Source organism: Nannobrachium achirus, assembly GCF_963921795.1.
Source record: "Nannobrachium achirus genome assembly, chromosome: 1".
Taxonomy (NCBI): domain Eukaryota; kingdom Metazoa; phylum Chordata; class Actinopteri; order Myctophiformes; family Myctophidae; genus Nannobrachium; species Nannobrachium achirus.
This window is the reverse complement of record NC_137810.1, coordinates 22,098,508-22,115,938: the sequence shown is the minus strand read 5'-3', so window position 1 is coordinate 22,115,938 and position 17,431 is coordinate 22,098,508. Positions and strand designations below refer to the sequence as shown.

Here is a 17,431-nt window from a genome sequence, read left to right as displayed (position 1 = left end):
TAGTTTACTTAAGTAAAAGTATCACATGTAGAACTACTCTGTTACGAGTAAGTAACTACTCTGTTCAAAATAAGTAAAAGTACAAAGGTATTGGTATCAAAATGTACTTAAAGTACCAAAAGTAGAGAGTACTCATTGTGCAGAATGTCCAGTTTTAAAGTTTTCAAATGTAAATTGTATAAAGCATATTTTGAAAATAGCGCACAATGTGTTGTGCACTTGTAGATCGTCTATTTTCGAATGGTCTACTCTAAAACGTATAGTGATATGTTTTGTATCAAAATCTACAAAGTAACTAGTAACTAACGTTTTCAAATCATTGTGGTGGAGTAAAAGTACAATATTTGCCTCTGAGATGTAGTGGAGTAGAAGTAAAAGTAGGCTATTGAAAACTGGAAATACTCCAATAAAGTAAAATTGGACATAAGTACAGTACTTGAATAATAATAAATGTACTTTACAACACTGTACACTGTCAAAGATTTTCCTATCATATCATTTTGTACACATTGGATCTTTTGCTGTGTAAATGAATATGTTCTGGTTAGGTCCATGTCTCACCCCGTCTTGGCGAAGTTGGTCCAGTACGTCATGACCACGGCACTGAGCATCACGTCGTTCTTGGAGAAGTTGCAGGGGAACAGCTCGGTGGGGCCGATCATCGGCAAGCCAAACACGTATGGGATCTCATCCCCATGAGCCGCATCCGCCCACGGAGGGACCTAAACATCAGAGGTGGAAAAAATACTCAATACACATGTTTTACCTATGTAGAAGTATCAATACTGCAATATAGAAATACTCCGTTAGGGTGCCCTCACACCAAAATACCTATGAGAGTGGAATCCGCATTCCGCCAATGCATTTCAATGAGAGTGAAGCGGTTTCATGCCAGCAGAGGATTTCGGCAAAAAACGCTCCCGTATCATTGAAATGCATTGGCGGAACGCGGATTCCACTCTCATAGGTATTTTGGTGTGAGGGCACCCTTACAAGTAAAAATCCGGATTTCAAAATGTACTTGAGAAAAAGTATGAAAGTGTTGGTGTCAAAATGTACCAGTTGGACCAAAAGAATACCAAAAGTACATGTACAAAATGTTTGAAAATAGCAGATATAAGCTCACAACCCGTCGCGATGTGATGCGATGCGTTGTGAGCTTGTAGATCTGCTATTTTCAAATAGCCATGTTATAAAATTGGGCTAAAGTGGTTTACCGGTATGTATATTTTACAATATTATAATTATATCTGCAAAGTAACTAGTAACTTAAGTTTTCAAATAATTGTAGTGGAGTAAAAGTACAATATTTGGATCCAAGATGAGTAGAAGTAAAAGTATTGGATATTGGAGTAGCTACAAATACCTCAAGATTGTACTTAAGTACAGTAAATGTACTTAGTTACTTTACACAACTGCTAACGATCAGCACAAAATCAAATCACAATCACCTTGGTTTGACAATACGGATGAAAAGAAAAGAGGTTATTTTCGGTGGGACTTTTATCATGTCAAGACACACAAACACAGGGACATGAAAGAAGCAAAAACAAACAAAAGCGGAACGAATATACGCTGTATAAACCTTTTATTGTTTCGTGACATTTGTGCTTCGTTATATGGTGTATTAAAGGAAGAGGTGGAGAAAATAGGAAAGGAAGAAGGGATGACATGCGATTAAGGCTGTGAGCTTGATTTGAAGTTCACAGTATGCGATTTGAAGTTCACAGCATGCACCGTACCCTGTTGTCAATGCCCCAAGCAAAGACTGTACCATGCAACATGTCGTTAGAGGTTAAAATGATGAATTGTTGCTTAAACTAATTATACTAAGAGAAAGTGGGAGCCCAGACTTTGGATTTCACTCTGTTCGCAGGTGCTGGTTTTATAGTCCGTAATTACATTAACTACACTTTAATTACAGGTAAGACAATCAATTACCTACATTTCTCATATTAATACAGAGATGTGCTTACAAGTAGAGCTTATCTAGGCGGTTCTATTGCGCTGTGTCTCTATTTAAAACAAAGAGGCAGCTGTCATCACAAAGCATTACTCAGAGGGCCAATCCATTAAGCCTCAAGCGGAACACAGGTCAGCGATTTTCTTTTCTGTCTAATCAAACTCTACTCATCATAAAAGGGAGCCGCAATCTAATGAATTATATAGAGAGCGCGTCCCACCCACCTGTTCTGTCTGACAGTGGTGGTAGAAGGCGTAGAAGTAAGTCGGCGACCCAAAACTAGAGTGCAGGTCAGCTGTGGCGACCGCCGGCGCCACCCACTGGTGATCAGTGAACAGCGCCAGCAGGGTCTTCCTGCGAGTCTCGGGGTTGTGCCTGTCCGCCCAGTCGGTGTACATGAATTTAATGGTCTCCCGGAGGATGTCTTTGCCCTCTGGGTAGCCGTAGAGGTCGTCCACGAAGCTGGACACGGCATAGTCAAAGTCGTTGGCCTGCACGCCGTTCTCGTTGTCCACTATCAGCTCCACGAACTTCAAGCCCTCGCCCTGGTTCACGCCCAGCATGATGTCATAGTTGAGGAACTCGCCTGAGAAGGTAAGAGTGACGACAGACAGATACAGAGTGAGGGAGGGAGGGAGGGAGGTAGAGCAGGGCAGAGGAAGGGAGAGGAATTAGATTAAAAATAGTTACAGAAGAAGAGATTAACAGCTTAATAGGGCAGCAAAATCAGTCATTATCATGTATTCAAAAGTAAACCTACACACAACATAGCTGCATATGTAAACATGTCAAACTATCATAGGTTATACTTAGTTAAGAGTCTTAAGAGTCTTAAGACTTAAGAGTCCATCCATACTGTATTCTCCAATCATTAGATAAAAAAAAAAGAAACTATTTGTCAACCCAAATACTGTAGTAATTGATGTAGTATTGATGTACAGTATTACCTGCTTATTGTAAATCGCGTCTGCTAAATTATTATTATGGATTATGGGGATACAATTTATAGGCATGCCGCAACATCCACACTTAAATCTCTGGACTCTGTCTATCATTCATCAATTCGTTTTGTTACAGGTGATACTTATGGTACCCACCACTGTATTCTATATAACAAGGTTGGATGGTCCTCATTGACTGAGAGACGAGAGCTGCATTGGCATCTGTATTTATATAAAGCCATACTTGGAGATTGCCCTAAATATATTTCAGCTTTTTTGGAATGGGCCCCCGCTGGACCCTACCACACCCGATCGAGTGGTTTCCCCACTTTTAAAGTACCCACGGTCAATTCAGACTTTGGTAGAACTGCTTTCAGCTTCTGTGGCCCCACCACATGGAACAATTTGCAGGAAACATTGAAGTTGACCACTCTGATACCTTTCAATCGTTTTAGATCACTGGTGACCAAACCAAACGAAATATGTAATTGTTTTTAAATTGGTCTTAGTTTCTACTATAACTTTTATATGCCACATATGCCTTTTATTATTCACTTTCAATTTCTGTAATGTAATGTGTTTTTCTTTTGTTTTTTGTTTTATCAACATTGGTGTTGTTGACACCTCTAATGTACTGCTCGACGACACTGAAAATGAGTCTAACCACTCAGCTGTAATTTCAAGAATAAATAAATATTGAATGAAATGCCTAAATTGTAAATAGTAATGTGTACCTTGCTCCATAAGAATCTGAGGGTCATCTGGTATGACGTCCCCATCAATGACGGGTCCAAAAGCGATGTGGTAGCGTGCTGGCTGGATGTCCTGGTCCACCAGCTCCTTGTAGTGTTTCTTCTGAAGACACTCTACGAGGTCCACCGTGTCCTGCAGGTTGCAGCCCACCTTGAGGGCCAGCATGCGCGCATACTTTGCCGGCTGGAAACTGACCGCCCAGCTGGATAAAGCTGAGCCGCTCTGGGCGATGGCCCGTTGGAATAGACCTAGAGGTGAGAGAAAGGGAGGATGTGGATCACGGAAGAGTCGCAGAGAGAAAAGAGGGGGAAATCAAGTCTTCAGGCTTTACTGCTCTTTTCCAGAAAATGTCCTGCAAAGGCACATTTTCCACAGGTTTCTTTCCCTGTTTTACCTTTCTATTTTTTATGGAGAATGGAGTGTATTTTTGCAGAAACCCGCAAATGTCAAGAAACCACTCCATTCCCATTGAAAAGCAGAATCCACCGTCATAGTTAGAATTAAACTTCAAAGTCAGAAACGGTCATAAAAATATCAAAAATAGCTGATCTACAAGCTCAATGTTCTGCCAATCCCCTGATAATCTACTGTCTTGCCAATAGCAGGACGTGTGAAGTTTTGAAATGGCACATCTGTATATGTGTATCATAGTGGTTTTGCAAAGAAAAGACAACTTTAATCGTTTGACATCACAGGACATTGAGCTTTCACCTCACTCACTCACTCTCTCTCACTCACTCACTCACTCACTCACTCACTCACTCACTCACTCACACACGCACATGTGCATGCACGCACACTCACACTCACACACACACACACACACACACACACGCACACGCACACGCACGCGCACACACACACACACACACACACACACACACACACACACACACACACACACACACACACACACACACACACCGTTGAAGGAAGAATAAAAATGAGACAGACAAGTGGAGATGGAGAAGAATGAAAGTGAAGAACTGTTCTCTGTTACCAAGGCAACCCAGGTCCTGCCTTGCTTATGGCGTCTTACAATACTGTGCCATTTCAGTTTGAAGCATTTCATCTGATGAAATTAGCTCTTCAGGTCACCGTCAGGTTAGTGAGTTTGGATCGAAAACTTTTTAATTTTAGACTTCAAAACGCCCAGAGATTTTCTTTTCTTTATCAGGCACTTTGATCATCTTGATGCTGTGTAGCCTGTTAAAATATTTAATTGGCTACATTGTAAGTGGATTCAGTGTTTAGTGTAGAGGTTCTAAATCATTTTCATGTCGAGGACCCCCAAATTTATATATTTCCCGCAGACCCCCATCTGAAAATATCTTAGGCCAGGGAGGGACCCATGTACAAGATTTGTGTTGTTAAAAGTTTGCAAAAATATTTTGCTGTTATATGTTTTGCTGTTGTTTTTAAACTATTTTATTTAGACACCTTGGAAGGACCCGTGGTGATTCCCAGACCCCACTTTGAGAGCCACTGGTTTAGTGTACACAATATAGAATAGAGTCTGGAGTTGCTTCATTTCAAAAGTAACACAGTGCCCTAAATGTCAAAATGTACCATCGTGCTACATTTATTTTACACCTTTATTCCTCCCCAAACACGCTGAGGTGCACACACAACCGGGCACATGCACACATAGACATCAAAGAGCCCTTTTATCCATCTGTAAAAAGTGCCCTCTCCATGGGAGCCCGCTGGCCTGGTGGTCAAGGCGCATACCACATACTAGGCTATGATACCTGCTGGCGTCGCCGGTTCGATTCCCGATCCGGACGACCTTTGCCACATGTCATTCCCCATCTCTCTCCCCATTTCCTGTCAGTCTACTGTCCTATCAATAAAGGCATTAAAAGCCCAAAAACAAATCTTAAAAAAAAAAAAAAAGTGCCCTCTCCAGACCATGAATGGAAGTAGTGAAAATAGCCGACCTCCAAGCGCGTTGTGAGCTTGGAGGTCTGCTATTTTCACTATTTTCACCAAAGGGCCCTTTTAGGTATTTCAGCCCCTGCCTCTCTAACATTCTCTGCACGTCCCTGACACTCACATACAAATAGCCAAAGCAATTCAACATGCATTTCCTTTCCTGGTGTACCTTTAGTGGAGTTGCTCCAGCGGTTGCCCTCCGAGTAGTGGGAGAGAGTGAGGAGGTTGACGCAGGATGCTCCGGCCCCCGAGCCAAACACGGTGATGCGTAGCGGGTCGCCGCCGAAGGCAGCGATGTTCTCACTGGTCCAACGCAGGGCCTGGATCAGGTCCAACAGGCCGTAATTCCCCTTGGCTGCCTGGTCGCCGGTACTCAGGAACCCTGCAGGGAGAAGAAATGATACTGTTGTTACTATATGCAGGTTTCCTGGAAAACATGAGTTGAAATATTCAGAGACGATAAGGACACTGACAGGATTCCTAGAAAACTGACAGGGTACCTGGTTACGATAAAAGCCACAGTCAAACGGAGGAGATTATATAAATAAAGACAAGAAGAAGAGGAGACGAACAGGTGGGACTTGGTTATACATTCTGCAGTATAACGTTGTTGTCGGTTGGAAACCTTCTATGTCCAAAACCGTTAGTTTTGTATTTATCATTTTAAAAAATGATTTAAAATAGTGAAAATAGCTGATCTATATAAGCACACAACGCCTCGCACCGCGAGGCATTGTGTGCTTGTAGATCAGCTATTTTCACTACTTTTGTGCGACAGCCTTGTATGACGAAAAAAACGTACACATTTGAAACCTAGAGATACGAGGTCTCTGCCCGACAACGACGATAATCCTGAGTGTTTATTTAAAAGTCAGCACCCGACGGGCCATTACGCTCTACACAGCATTGAATTGACACTCAGGATTTTGCCGTGTGGGCAGGTAAATTGAATGAGTGGCGTATACTGTTCTCTCCCCTTTCTTTAACAAGTTCCAACGAGGTGCCCTTCTGTGAAGCACTTAACCCCTAACTGCTCTGTGAATCTGCTCCGCGGCCAGCAGCACTGGCCCGCTTCCAGGTGAGAATGTGTTTAACTATGAATATTATGTAGCCGGGCAAAACCTGTTCACTGTGCTGACGAGAGAGCCAGTATGTGCTTGGTCAGCTTATTATGGCTAGACAACAGGATCGAGAGAGAGAGAGAGAGAGAGAGAGTAGGACACACACACACACACACACACACACACACACACACACACACACACACGCACACACACACACACACACACACACACACACACACACACACACACACACACACACACACACACACACACACAAAGATTTAATGAAGGGGGAAAAAGTGATAAAGAATACATGTAAGAAAATGTGGGGGTTGAAGATAGGATAGGACAGAGAAGAGACAAAGGCAGCGATGTAATTATGCAAAGAGGGGGTAAACACGAAGTAATCAATTATACTCCGTTCCAGATTAATTCATTTAGGGCTGGAGCACAGTTAAGCAACGCTAACTCCTTCTTCTTGAAGGGTAGTTCAGAATGTTGACCAATGTTGTCATTGTGCTGGCACTAAAAAAGCGCAAGGGTAATTACATCTAATTTATGTCTTTCTGCGTGCCCTGCTTTGGATGGGGAGTTTGACATGATTATTTTTTTCCTTGCTGTATACGTGCTGTGTGTGCGCACTGCGACCACGTCTGTGTAGGACGATGTGTCACCGTGGGTAACTCTTTCCTAATTACACTTTAATTACAGGTACCGTCTGTAATTATGGTGTGCAGGTGACACCATGTTAACCACATGAACCCTTGCATCCCTATTCTGGGCATGTCATAATAGGTGGAATTTCAGTAAAAATACAGCTCTGGTGAACATTCTGCAAAAATAGCTGATATACAAGATCATAACTTGTATATCGAATAGCAAAAATTTGCTATTTTTGCTATTCAAACCACAACAAAGTTGCACTTTCAATAGCAGGTTTTATGTAGCTAAAACAAGCTTATTTTGCCTTGATCCCTAAATAACCCAACCAATAAAATACCTACAACCAACACCAAGGTTAGATTAATGATGGGCCACATGTCAACGACAAAACAAATGTGACACATTTGAAGCATTATAATTGCTCTCAGCTGCAATAGAAAACATTTCACCACAAGCTCATTGATCAAAATGTTCCCACTGAGCTCTACTTGGCCAGACAAGACAGAGACAAAGGCCACAGACAGAGGGCGCAGTGGTTACCAACAGCAGCTTTCAGACGATGGAGAAGGTACAGTATGTGTCTTTCTGAGTACATACAATATACATCATGATATGGGCTTTATTTTAGAGACCACCCACGTTGTTTTGGCCCAAGGTGCAAATATTTTCCAGTATTTAGCTAGATATGTCCAATTATATTGAATATCTGTAGTGTAGATAATTATGTCTGGAAAAATATATCTGAAAAGTGAAGATCGATGGGTACTTAACTACTTCATATTTCACTTTCTGGCTTTTGATCTTCATGTCGGATAAATCTAAGTTTCAGCCTGCTTGTGTATAACTGGCAGTAGCTAACGAGGCATATTTGTCCATTTTACAAGTAAAACCAACCAGCCTGGTTGTTTAATCATTTGCTGCAATAAAGCAGGAGTTATTACCCCATAGAGCCACTTAAAGAAACGGATATGCTAAATATAATATGGAGAGCAACATTTTTGGAGACATATCTGAAACTACAGCATACATGATGCATAATGGCAGAGTGATGAAAGGCAAGCAGAGATAGAGAACATGGTCTGTCGAGGCAGAGCTTAAAAAGCACAGCTGCTAATTTATTCAGGACACAAAGTTGTTATTTAGTTTTGTTAGTTTCACATGGATTCAGTACAGAAGATAGACCTTGATCTCGATTTATATTAATGTGATATCTATTATAAAAAAACAGTAGTGATCAAAGCAAGTCAGTTATTTCATGGTTCGTCTGCATTTTTTGTAATTCTTTTTAGCGAAATGTCACCTCTGAAGCAGTGACCATTCTCTGCTGAAAAACCCCACTTGGCCAATGGAGATATTGCACTTATGTTATGAGCTTCAGGCATTACAACGTGTAACCAATAATGACGGTGTCCTACCCGACAGCTCCAACCACTGCCGATGCACTAGTTACATTGTATTCACATAATACTCTACCATACTGGTTGGTAAAAATAAGGTTTTATTCATTTATTCACGTCTTTCTCTCACACTTCTTTCATTCTGTCTCTCTCTCTACCTCTCAGGGACGCACGCACACACTCACTCACCTTGCCAATTGAAATATAGGATAACAGGTTCATATAGCGTGGCATACCTACTTTCACTCCTCAATGGCCACACTTTAATTCACATGAGGGGTATACAAACCTATAGACCATTCAAAGTAAGTAGGGTCCGTATATGCCCAGCACACTAACTGCATCTCTTCTCTACCTTCATCCAGCGTTCCCTCACACCCTGGCTCAGCTATACCCCATCTTCATTTATTACCCTCTCCTCCCCTTCCCTCTTATCCTCTCCCCATCCCTCTGTGCCTTTGTCCAATTAGACCTCTCTGGTACAGAAGATCAATGCGGTGCTACTGTATAAGGAGCCAGTACCACTGAGATATAAACGTATTTCTGACAAGGGGTCCAACTATACCCACAGGACAAGTCTGTTCTGTAGAGCAATTTCTTGTCCCCATCGCCTCTCTCTCTCTCTCTCTCTCTCTCTCTCTCTCTCTCTCTCTCTCTCTATCTCTCTCTCTCTCTCTCTCTTTCTCTCTCTCTCTGATTTCCATGCTAAAAGCTCCATTACCTGCCGCAATCATCCAGGGAGTGCTACCCACGCCCCTTATTGCCCCCCTCTCACATTTCCTCTTCTGTCCTCTTTTATGTTCTTATTCCCTCTGTCCCACACTTTCTCTAAATGGAGTGCTCATTACAGGGCTGCGCATTGTCACTCAACAGGGGCCCATTTCCACAGGGATGCTCCCAAGCTACATACAAGGAGAGCCCTGCATTAAGGCAAGGCTGTGTAATGCATTTTACTCAATGCACCATCCATCTGTGTAATGATTAACAGATAGAAGTTTAACCACTTAAGCCCAATTTATCTAAGCTTGAAATTAGCCAATCTACATTCTAGAATCTTACATCGCATTGTGTTGCGAAACGTGGTGAGATGGGCTGATTTTGAAAACATGACATGCATAATGGCTGTAAAATGCCCAAAATAAGGGGCGCCAGGTTGAAAGTGGTCAACCAGTCGCAGGGGTCATCACCATGCTGGCTTGTGGTGGACATTTTTGTCAAAATTCTATTTTTACCACGGATGGAACCACAAGTATACCACACATGGTACACTCTCAGAGTTATGGGTGCCATTGGAAAGTCTGTTCTATTGGACTCTTAATATGCCATAGTGTCAGAGTAAATCAGAATCATACAGCCATGCCATGGACACATTTGTCTGTTTACTGACATATTGCTGACCACTGAAGCAGTGTTTTCAGCCTACTCCTCCTAGATGCATTCCACTACAGAACATTCTGTATGAACGTTTCTGCACAGACTGCACATAATGTGCATACAGCCAGGTATATAATGTAATGTATTTGACACATGTGACATGAGTGATGTGACATGAGTGATGAGCAGGCACTTTACATGATCCCCACCAGCTAAAGGCTGAGTAGATGTTTTGTGTGTGTCTGTGTGACTGGGTATGCATAGCTAATCTCGTGAACTGCTGGACCAATTAAAGCCAAATGTCTTGTGCACACTGCCAGTAGGCCAAAGAAATAAATCCCTGATTCTTTTCCCCCTTCAATCAACAACAACTGTTATTTAACCGGCCACTAGCCTATATGTGTTTGACTGGAGTCCCTCAGGGCTCTATACTAGTCAGTGACTTTTCTGTTTTCACTCTTGCTTAAATACCGTTGCTGAAAAGAGCCGATCTACAACTTAAACTCACAACACATCGCAGATCTGCTGTTGGGGTTTAAGTGGTTAATATTTCAGTAAATGCATTACTGCAGATCTACCTTCCCTCGAGACTGAGGTCTGTTATGTCTCTGGTCATAGAGATTACTGTAAGTGTACAGTATATGTGTACAGTGTTACACTGGCATTAGCCCTAAAGTGTTAACCCCTTGAGGTTTTCCACATTTGTTTTTGTTGCAACACGTCATCTTCTGACCGCACTGATCAGAATGCATTGTAATGCTCTTGTAATGTGGTTATGATGCCCCATACTGTATTATGGGCAACACTCTAAGGCATCTCCACAAAGCAGAGTTGAATATTAATACTATACCTCATATATGGTTGTGAAGAAGTCTTATTATATTCCTACAAATTAGATTAATTTAAATCTTTCTCTGTCTCTGTCACACACAGGCACACACATATAAACGCAGGCACACGCACAGTCGCACGCACGCACGCACGCACGCACGCACGCACGCACAGTCGCACGCACGCACGCACACACACACACACACACACACACACACACACACACACACAGCAGCCCCTGGAGTCTGGCAGAACTGTTTAATTGAGTTCATTTGTTTTCTATTTCGTTTTCCGCCAGTTTATTTATTTATTTATCTGTTTCACGATCAAAGCCTAATCTTGTGGAAGCAACGGCAGCCATCTGCAAGACTGTTTTTAATTGATCCAATTTAGCTGTGGTGCAGGGATAGGGCAGCAATCAAAAGGATCAAGGTCTGGGCTGGAAAATTTGTTAGCAATCCAACCATGCTTGGGCACCCGGGCAGAGCTGAGGCTCCAACACACACACACACACACACACACACACACACACACACACACACACACACACACACACACACACACACACACACACACACACACACACACACACACACACACACACACACACACACACACACACACACACACACACACAGACACACACACACAGCACGTAAGCGCATAAGCACACAAACCACAAACATGTACATGGATGTATGCATGAGCACAGATAAACCCACATGGAAACACAAATGGAGCAAATACCTGTGTTTTTATACATAAAAACACAGGCACAGCATGCATGACACCATGCAGCAAACACAACATAACGATAAGTGCAGCTTCAAATAATCGACTTTCAGCACCACGGTTACAGTATACACAGCCTTTGTGAGGCAGCGATGCAGGATTGATCATTTATATGTCATCAACATGACAGATGGCAGCACACATTCACATGGGAGAGAGGTGGGGTTGGGGGTGGGGGTGGGGGGCGTCTTGGGACTGATAAGACTCAACAGGCTGAAGCCAACATGGCTTATCACAGCGGCAAAGCGCAGAAAGCTAAGAAAACATGTGATATTCCTGTACTGAGCCCATCATAATACTCTCCATTGTTGCTAAAGAGCTTTCACCTGTCTTTGTTTACCTGTACTGTACCTGTACAACTTTAATACCAGTACAAATCCTATTTTTTAATTACATTTAGTTATAATCTTTATGATTTTCTCGTTGTTATATTGTAATTGATATTGTTAGCACAGTCCGCAGAGCATTCCACACCAACCTTTTGTTGCCTGTACCCGTATGAGTGATAAATAAAAACCCCTCTGGGTTCTTGAATCTAATGTAATAAAAGCATTATGTATCAAAAGCGGATGATATAATACAATCAAATGTAATGAACACCCCGATGATGCAATCAAATCTACCGCAATAAAGCAGATAATGTTTTAAGAAGTCAATAATGTTATCAAATGTAATATAATAGAAGGAAAAAACTTCCAACAATATATTAAAAGGCCAATAATGAATAACATTGTATGTATAGTAAAATAAAGCTGGCAAGAAAAAGACAATAATGAAACATAATAATGATTCTATCTCTTTATTTATTGCTTAAGGCAAGAGGGAAGCTAAAGCAAAGCATCAAAAGCTAAAGAGAAGAAAGGTTAGAGAAAGTGGGCAGCAAAATGATTTCAATGTGTGAGACAGCTGGAGGACACCTCCCTTCCCACCACGCTGCACACAGTGTTGCTGGTGTGTGTGTGTGTGTGTGAGTGTGTGAGTGTGAGCGTGCGTGTGTGTGTGTGTGTGTGAGCGTGCGTGCGCGTGTGTGTGTGTGTGTGTGTGTGTGTGTGTGTGTATGTGTGTGAGTGTGAGCGTGTGTGTGTGCGCGTGTGTGCGTGCACATGTGGGTGTGCGTGCGTACCACCACGCAAACTCCCTCAGAAGAATGTAATATTCAGTGTCATCACCCTGTAGACTCCTATGAGGCCAGATATGCTCTATTTTCTCACCATATATTGAACAGATCATGTGTGTCAGTGTCTGGGGCTTGGCTTAAAGCAGCAATCCATGATCAGTGAGACAGCGATACAGCGGCCCTGGCCTCTAAGCCCCTGGTATGACAACACAGAGGTGAAGCCCCAGTCTGGGAATCCAGCTTTTATATCCCTGCTATCTCTGACGAACCAAGACAAGGCAGAGAGAGAGAGAGAGAGAGAGAGAGAGAGAGAGAGAGAGCGAGAGAGAGAGGGGGAGAGAGAGAGGGAGAGATGGGATTCTTTTTCTGCCCACATCTATTTTTCACAGTCATGGTCTGTATACTCTAATCCTCTCTATGCTCATTCTGTCTCTCTTTCTCTCTCTCTCTCTCTCTCTCTCTCTCTCTCCCTTGACTCCCTAGGCCTGTAACAAAAGAAAGATTGAAAATCAGTCCATCAGCGCCACACAAAGAAGAGCTCATTGCATGAACATACAGGACATCAACCGTGGCCGTCACATTTTACATGGGTGGAGAAAAGCCTCCCATGTGGGAGTCAGTCAAGACTGCTTTTGTGGGTGTGTATATGTGCGTGCGTGCGTTCCGTGCATGCATGTGTGTTTGCGCGCGTGTCCATGCGTGTGTGCTTTTTAATTACTATAGAGCAGCTGTGAAATTATACTGGACAAGGTTTTATCAGGATGAGAAGGCCTTGATGAAATAAAGTAGAAGCTTCCATCTTTTCTCTCACACGCACGCAGGCACGCATGCACGCACGCGTGCACACAAACACACACAAACACACACACAAACACACAAACACATATATTCTCCTTAAGTGACTTAAGATCATGCACTTCAGCTATTTCTTGCAAAGAGGTGAGTGGGGAAGAGACAGAGCGTGAGGGAGGGAGACAGGGATAGACAGAGACAGAGAGGATAGAGATAGAAAAATAGGCCATGCAGAAAGAGTGACACACATGGTGGTGGCAGTGTTAATTTAACTCTGTGATTTACACTCTACACTAAATTAACACAGAGGGATTTATTATGGAATAGAATTGGAGAGAATAAGTGATAGAGAGGCAGAGCGTGTGTGTGTGTGTGTGTGTGTGTGTGTGTGTGTGTGTGTGTGTGTGTGTGTGTGTGTGTGTGTGTGTGTGTGTGTGTGTGTGTGTGTGTGAGAGAGAGAGAGAGCAGAAGAGAATGGCCAGAGGGCGAGGGAGCTGAGATGCTGAGAACAGTGTCAGTGGAAATCACTCCTCTCTGCTTTCAAGGTGAGCTGCACAGTGAAATCCTGAGTGTCCTTCTAACTCTGAGAGTGGACGTGTGCCATGCACTCTCTCGGGGTCACGATATGGATGAGTGAGGATTTGACTGTGTGGACAGAGAGAACCATGCCGTGACCATGTTCTCCAAACGGTCTCCCGTTGTTCCTGTCCTCCTCCACAACCTGTAGACAAACATTTCTCCTCCGATGTGCCACTGTCACATCCTGCACTCATCCCACACGCTTCCTGCTATCCACTCCCACTGGTGGAAAAAGTACTCACATGTTTTACTTAAGTAAAAGTATCAATACCATCCACACCAAAGTACCTATGAGAGTGGAATCCCCATTCCGCCAATGCATTGCAATGAGAATGGAGCGTTTTTTTGCAGAAATCTGGCATGAAACCACTCCATTCTCATCAAAATGCATTGGCGGAATGCAGAATCCACTCTCATAGGTACTTTGGTGTGGGTGCAGCCTAAGTAAAAGTATTGGTATACAAATGTACTTAAAGTACAAAAGTTAAAAGTACTCATTATGCAGAATGTCCCATTATATGTTTTCAAATGTATAAACATCTATTGAAAATAGCAGATCTACAAGCTCACAGTCGCTTTGCGACACATTGCGAGCTTGTAGATCGGCTATTTTCAAATGGTCTAAATATATGTAGGGCTGAAGTGGTTACTGTAATGTATGTTTTATAATGATAATCAAAATCGACAAAGTAACTAGTGACTAAAGTGTTCAAATAATTGTAGTGGAGTATAAAGTACAATATTTGCCTCTGAGATGTAGTGGAGTAGAAGTAAAATACCTTAAAAATTACTTAAGTTACAGTACTTCAGTAAAGGTACTTAGTTACTTTACACCACTGTTCCCTCCCTCTCTCCCTCCTGCCCTGCTTCGTCCATGCTTTGTTATCCACCATAAATGCTAAATGGTAAATGGTGCATTTATATAGCAACTTTATCCAAGGCGCTTTACAGAGATTGTGCCTTTCATTCACCCATTCACACACCAATGGCGGAGGAAACCATGCAAGGCACCAACCTGCTCACCGGGAGCAACTATAGGTTCAGAGTCTTGCTCAAGGACTCTTCGACACTAACTCTGGGGGAGCCTGGGATCGAACTGGGAACCCTCCGTGTTCTAATGACGGTTTCTCTACCCCTGAGCCACTGCTACCCCCGCCATCTCCTTCCCCACCTCCGCCATGTCCTCCCCCCCAACACACACACACACACGCACGCACGCACGCACGCACGCACTAACGCACACAGTCACCCCTCCCCATGCCTCCCTCCCCTTTCCAACTCCCTTCTTCATACACCCTCTGTCTGCTCTTCATCCTCCTATGGTGAAAAAAATAAAAATAAACCCACCAACAAAAAAACGAATGCTGCAACAGCAGCTCCAAATATTTACGGTGGCTGAGCTACAGTTCCATCCATATCACCTGTCTGGCGTACCCCCTAAGACAACGGCATCGGGAGAGGGCAACCGACTGGGGAATATGCTGATGAGGCACGGAGCATTCCTCACAGAGAATAATGAACAAGGAGCTACAGGATATTCGCTCATTCAACCTTTATTTAGACAGAGAGCGCAGGCACGCGGAAACTAGCGCTCTTGTTCCCAGCTGTGCCCTGTTGGCGGAGGAGGTGACAATAAGAAAAAAAAAAAAGCGGAATGACAAAACAATGGCAGACGTGCTGTATGCCTATGTGAAAAGAAAATGGATGGTGCATGGAAAATAAGGGAATGAAATCATACAAGAATCTCTATTTAACCAGTTAGTTTAAAAACCTCTTTTACATGTGAAACCTGGCCAGGATGGGGCCAAAGTGTATAAATACATGGTAAATGGCACAGTTATATAGCACCTTTATCCAAGGTGCTTTACATAGATTGTGCATTACATTCACCCATTCACAATCACATTCAGCCCGGATTCAAACTGGAAACCCTTCGGGAACCCTCCGTGCTCTAATGACGGTTTCTCTACCCCTGAGCCAATGCCACCCTTACACAAAGTGTCAGCTGATCTGATTCCCCAGATGATGCCCTGTTAGGGCAGCCACACTAATAGAATCCCTTTTATGCCCATCAATATTAAGCCCATATCTGGGAATGCCCATATATGGACATATAGTGTCAGTTTAACCTTGTATGCCCATACAGGTCGCTTTTTGCCCTCAGGGTGTCTTTACTGGTGATCTGGTAATGAGACAAGAATCAAAAGTTTGAGTTTTGACTGAACATTGATGTAAAGAATAGATTCAACAGTGGAAACCTCTTATAGTCATTTTCATGTGTTTTCTGTTTACTACAGAGCCTGTTACCGAACAAACACTCTAAAGCAATGATTGATCTCATATGGGCCTATAGCATTTGAAAAACCTGTGTGTGTGTGTGTGTGTGTGTGTGTGTGTGTGTGTGTGTGTGTGTGTGTGTGTGTGTGTGTGTGTGTGTGTGTGTGTGTGTGTGTGTGTGTGTGTGTGAGAGAGAGAGAGAGAGAGAGAGAGAGAGAGAGAGAGAGGGGGGTAAGAAAAAGGGACTCAACAATATAAATCAGGGGTAGGCATCATTTGTTTTCCAGAGGGCCATACAGACTTTGATAAAGTGAGCCACACAACTGTACTGAAACTTGAAACACACATTGTAGCGCATAATTATCTTCAAACTGCACTCATTTGATAGACAGATTGCTGTACTGTTCTCCAGGTCAGAATGTGTCCTTACTTTACCACACAATACAACATGTTTTTTATTATTATTATAATGTTTGTTTCATGTGTTGTGTCACTCTGGTGGAGGTTCTGCAGCTTACAAAAAGAATGATATAAAACAATCTACTTCAATGCGATATGCAATATTGTTGTTCCACTTCATAGATCACTGATGCAATACATTGCTGCAGACTGTTTCACAAATTATAATATTTCTCATTTGAGTCCTGAATCAATGGAATATGTATGTACTCAAATGGTGAATTAATATTGAATAATTATTAATTACAATAGCAAGCTAAATTAATATGGTTCGAAATCCATACTCTCTCTTATCATTTAGATGTTTGTTTTGACAACGCCACGGGCTGGATTGATCATGATTGAGGATGAAGAATGAATGAATGTGTGTGTGTGTGTGTGTGTGTGTGTGTGTGTGTGTGTGTGTGTGTGTGTGTGTGTGTGTGTGTGTGTGTGTGTGTGTGTGTGTGTGTGTTTGTTTAATCAAATTCAGTACTCTGAACACACACACACGC

At 42.7% G+C, this 17,431-nt stretch overlaps 1 protein-coding gene across 2 annotated transcripts in view; it reads right to left on the bottom strand.

Moving 5' to 3' along the window:
- nlgn1 (neuroligin 1) overlaps nucleotides 1–17,431 on the bottom strand; it is a gene marked incomplete at its 3' end in the record, with an annotated part of 408,126 nt that overhangs the window by 4,840 nt on the left and 385,855 nt on the right. The window contains exons 4-7 of one of the 2 annotated variants that reach the window (XM_080734001.1): nucleotides 5,762–5,974; nucleotides 3,639–3,905; nucleotides 2,188–2,549; nucleotides 562–722 (exon numbers count right to left, since the gene is read on the bottom strand). In XM_080734001.1, coding sequence (XP_080590127.1) covers nucleotides 562–722; nucleotides 2,188–2,549; nucleotides 3,639–3,905; nucleotides 5,762–5,974 — 1,003 coding nt within the window. The remainder of the gene's footprint in view (nucleotides 1–561; nucleotides 723–2,187; nucleotides 2,550–3,638; nucleotides 3,906–5,761; nucleotides 5,975–17,431) is intronic. The other variant, XM_080734002.1, reaches the window with a different exon arrangement.